The following is a 4201-nucleotide window of genomic DNA, read 5'->3' on the forward strand; positions in this document are numbered from 1 at the left end:
TTAGCCAAGACTGTCCTTCCCTGTAAGGGGGATTTCTCTACCTGGACTCTCCAGTCTTGTGCTTGTGGGGTCCAGAAGGGGCCCCTGACGGGAAGCGTCCAGGTGGGTGGGTGGGGGCAAGCCAGGAAAGGCCCAGGGCTCCCCGGGAATGTGAGAGAGGGTGTGGGGGGGCTGCTGAGCTGGCCACTCGGGGTTCCAATGGGGGGGGTGTTTATGCTCCAGAGAAGGTGGCGGAGGCTGTTTCCTGACCCCTCTGCCCATATGCTGGATTTAGGGGAGCGCTGGGTGAGCCCCAGGAATGGGGGGCTAGGGGGACTGAGAGACTAAGAAACCGAAAACCAGAATCACAGACAGAGAGAGACCCAGAGAGACTGACACAGACGCACAGAAATAGTGAGGCCCGAGATGGAAACACTGCCTGAGACCTCATAGGATGACAGTCCACAGAGACCGGGACAGATCAAGAGCGAGAGAGGCACAAAGAGGCGATGCGGAGTTAAAGACCCTCAGAGAGGCAGAGGCGGAGAGAGATAACCGGAGAGACACGGGAGGGAGAGACCTGGGGACGAAGAGGAAACGGTGGGGTAGGCCTCAGAGGGCGAGAAAGCAGATGGAAAGCGGAGAGAGATTCAGAGAAGAGAAAGTTAGGGAAACTTCAGACGCGAGGCGGAGCCGGGATCCCCACGCGCTCCGCCCCGGAAAGCTCGGCTTCCTGAGTTCTATAAAGCGCGGGGCCCCGGGCCGGGCTGCAGCCGCCCGCCGCCGGCCATGTGCCCCCGCACCGACGCCTCCCCGGACCCCGAGGCCCAGCTGCCGCCCGCGCCCCCCGGCAGCGCCTGCCGCCCGCTGCCCTGGGCCCTGAGCGCCGCGCTGCTGCTGCTCGCGGGCACCGGCGCCGCCTGCGCGTTCCGCTGGGCCTTGCCCTCGGCCCCCGCCGCGCCGGGCCCCGGGCAACCCGAGCTCCCCCAGCTCCCCGAGTTCCTGCCGGACGCCGGCGCCCGCATCCCCGACTCTCCGCAGGTAAGATGCGCCCGGAACCCCTTCCCTCTCCGGGCCCCCGAGAGCACCCCTTCCTTGCCCAAGACCTCGGTGCGGGGCACCCCGTGAGACCCCCATCTGCGTCCCGGGCCCCGGAGGGTAACCCTTTCTCCGTCGAGGACCCCCGACGGCTCTTCTTCATCTCCAGCCGTGAAGGGGACTCAACTCCCGGGGAACCTCGCTTTTCTCCTGCGCCTTTCTTCCAAGGGCCCTTGGAGGGAATCGGTCCTCCTTTCTCTGCTGAATCACGAGGTTCTGCCCTTGCGGAACCCAGGGGTTGGTGGAGCTTCGGGTGTGCGTGATGCTCGCCTAGTTACATGGCGCACGGGGGCGGTCTCGGGACCTGCGCAGACCCCAGGGATCCCCACTTTCCAGGGGGCTGCGGCAGCGGGACGGGGAGCCTCCGCCCACTTTGCGCCTTTCCCCTCTCGGCAGGGCGTGTTCGCGCAGCTGGTGGCCCGAGATGGTGAGTGTCCCGCGGTCATTCCCCTTGGGCTTTCGGGGCGGGGGGCGGGGGTAGCAACAAGGTGGAGGAACCCCGGGGCAGGGAGGCCTCTTCTCCTTCCGTGTGACCCTCTTCCCCTCCTCTCTGAAAGCTGTCCCCTCTTCTCTGAATCTCTCCCCGCTTTCCGAAGCTTTGAACCTCCTCCATCTTCCTGGCCTTCCCAGGACCCTCCCAGGGCGCTGGCTTTTCCTCCTTGGACCCTCCGATGTGCCTACCTCAGTCTCCCCACTCCCAGCCGACCCGGGGCTTGATCCCCCAGATCCCACCTGCTCTGGTCTCTCCCGCAGGGCTCTGGGAGGTCCGTCTCCCTCCTCCGCCCCCACCTCCGTTGGCTCCTTTGAGAGACCTCCTCCTCAGTCCCTGGTCCTTCCAGACTCTTCCTACCCTCTCCCTTCCCTTCTCCCCTGCTTGCGCCCTCCCCACCTGTCTGCGCTTCTCAGTCCTCATCCGGACTCTCCTCCCCACGCCTTCCCCTCGGTCTTCTCTCCCTTCCGGACTCTCTCTCTCCACCTTCTCCCTCTCCGGGTCCCTCCGGGCAGTGCCACCTCCCCCATGCCCCTCACCGTCCCGCCTTCCACCTCCCTCCCTCCCCACCTTGCGCGCCGCAGTCCGCCAGCCCCTCTCACCTTGGGCGTCGTATGCCCTCCTGCGGCTTCCCGCTGCGGTTCCCACCCTGCACCCCCACGCTCGCTCTTCCCGACTGTCCTCCCCTCCCCTCCCTCGGAGTCTTGTCCTTCCTTCCTTCCCTCGCCAACCTCACCTCCATCTCAAAACCTCTTCCTTCTGAGCCTCCTGTCCCCCTCCAGCTCAGAGCCCCAGCACCTCCTCCCCAGGGCTGCACCCCTGCCGCACAGCCACGCTCAAGGAACCGCCCCCTCTTCTCTCTCCCTCAGTACAGCTGACCGAAGGGCCCTTGCGCTGGTACAGTGACCCCGGCCTGGCAGGCGTGTTCCTGGGGCCGGGCCTGAGTTACGACCAGCACACTGGGGAGCTGATGGTGGCGGAACCCGGAGTCTACTATGTTTTCTTGCACCTAAAGCTGCAGCGGGTCGTATCCAGCCAAGGCTCCGGCTCTGTCTCTGCCGTCCTGCACCTGCAGCCGCTTGGTGCCCCGCTTGCAGCCCTGGCCATGACCTTGGACCTGCCTCCTCCATCCTCAGAGGCCCGTGACTCCGCAGCTGGTTTCCGGGGCAGCCTGCTGCACCTGGACGCGGGCCAGCGCCTGGGTGTGCACCTGCGGGCTGAGGCGGGGACACACCTCGCCTGGCAGCTGGCGCAGGGTGCCACCGTCTTGGGCCTCTTCAGGGTGGCCACCAAAGTCCCCGCTGGGCTCCCCTCGTCGTGACCCACTGACATGGGGCCTGGCTCCCGGCCCCTGGACGGAGAATGAACGTTGCCTTCTTTCACTGGGATTCTTGGGGACAGAGGGTCCCAGCTACTCTACCTCACCGGGCTTGGCAGGGGTCCCCGCTGCTGACCCCCTCCTCAAGGACTCTCCAAGTCGCTTTCCAAGTCGCTCTCCCGTTCCTGCCCCAAGTTGGACTTCTGGTATTTATTCTGAGCCTGAGCTCAACAGTGGACTTTATATTAATCCATTCCATTTCTATTTATTGAGCATCTGCTGTACACAAGGGCCTGAGCAGGGCTGGTGAAACATCAGTAAACAAAACAGATTTTGGGAAAAAAAATAGTTATTTATGTTAATATGTGAGAAATAAAGACTTATCCCCAGCCCCCGTGTTGGCAACCAGGGGGCTAGTCTTCGGGGGTCTGTGTGACTATGCTGTGTGAGCTCCACGTGTGAAAGTCGTTCTGAGCATGTCCTGTGTGTCGGGCACTGTTTTAGGTGTTGGGGACACAGCTGTGAACAAGACAGTCCAGCTTTTGCACATCTGGCCCCTGGGTATGCCTGCTTGGCCCTAGGACTGAGACAGTGTGTGTCCCTGTGTGACTGCACCACGCGGGAGACTGTGCGATGGTATTGGTACTGGATAATAGGACACTTGTATACTCAGCGACCGCCCAGTATTGAACCTTTACGGTATGTCAGACAGCCTGAAGAACCTTCTTTGAGCCATAGCGACCCTATGCTTTCGGGACTTCATACCCATTATGTCATTCTCTCTGCTGGGGACGTGACCCGCTTGTATCTGCGTGGCAGAAGTCCTGTGTAATTCCGTTCCCAGGACCTCCCTTGCCAGCTCTGTTCCGTGACCTCAGGCTGATAACTTGAAATTGGCCATGGGCGTCTGCAAATGCTTCAGGCTGGCTTCACGTGATTGTGTGCGGATCATCTGTTGAAGACAGTGACGGTGAAAGCGTGGATTAAACATGTAGATCAAACTCAGAAGTGTGTCTTGTCTTGAGCCGCGATGTTGCGAAGAGCACATGAGAAATTGAGGAATTTATCTTGTGTTTTCGGACGGTTCATGTGATTTAGCAAAGAAGCCGCTCAAGATGACTGAGTGAACCTTGTCCCTTGGAGCCATGTGGGGCTGTGGGTGCAAGTGTGGAAAAACCCAAGACTGGGTTCTGTAAGCGTTGACTATGCAATTTGCAATGGAGAGTATTTTATGGGGGCCCCTAGGTGACTCAGTGGGTTGGGCATCTGACTCTTGATTTCAGCTCAGGTCATGATCTCAGGGGTGTGGGGTCTGT

General features: G+C 61.4%; 1 protein-coding gene across 1 annotated transcript; it reads left to right on the forward strand.

The window, feature by feature from the left end:
- The first annotated feature begins 308 nt into the window (after window positions 1–308).
- On the forward strand, window positions 309–3890 carry TNFSF9 (TNF superfamily member 9). Its single transcript, XM_032308250.1, has 3 exons — window positions 309–1020; window positions 1474–1504; window positions 2437–3890. Exons 1-3 carry the CDS (start codon window positions 769–771, stop codon window positions 2886–2888), a joined length of 735 nt encoding a protein of 244 aa, XP_032164141.1. The 5' UTR covers window positions 309–768; the 3' UTR covers window positions 2889–3890.
- The last annotated feature ends 311 nt before the right edge of the window (window positions 3891–4201 follow it).

The sequence above is a fragment of the Mustela erminea genome, chromosome 1 (assembly GCF_009829155.1).
Source record: "Mustela erminea isolate mMusErm1 chromosome 1, mMusErm1.Pri, whole genome shotgun sequence".
Classification (NCBI taxonomy): domain Eukaryota; kingdom Metazoa; phylum Chordata; class Mammalia; order Carnivora; family Mustelidae; genus Mustela; species Mustela erminea.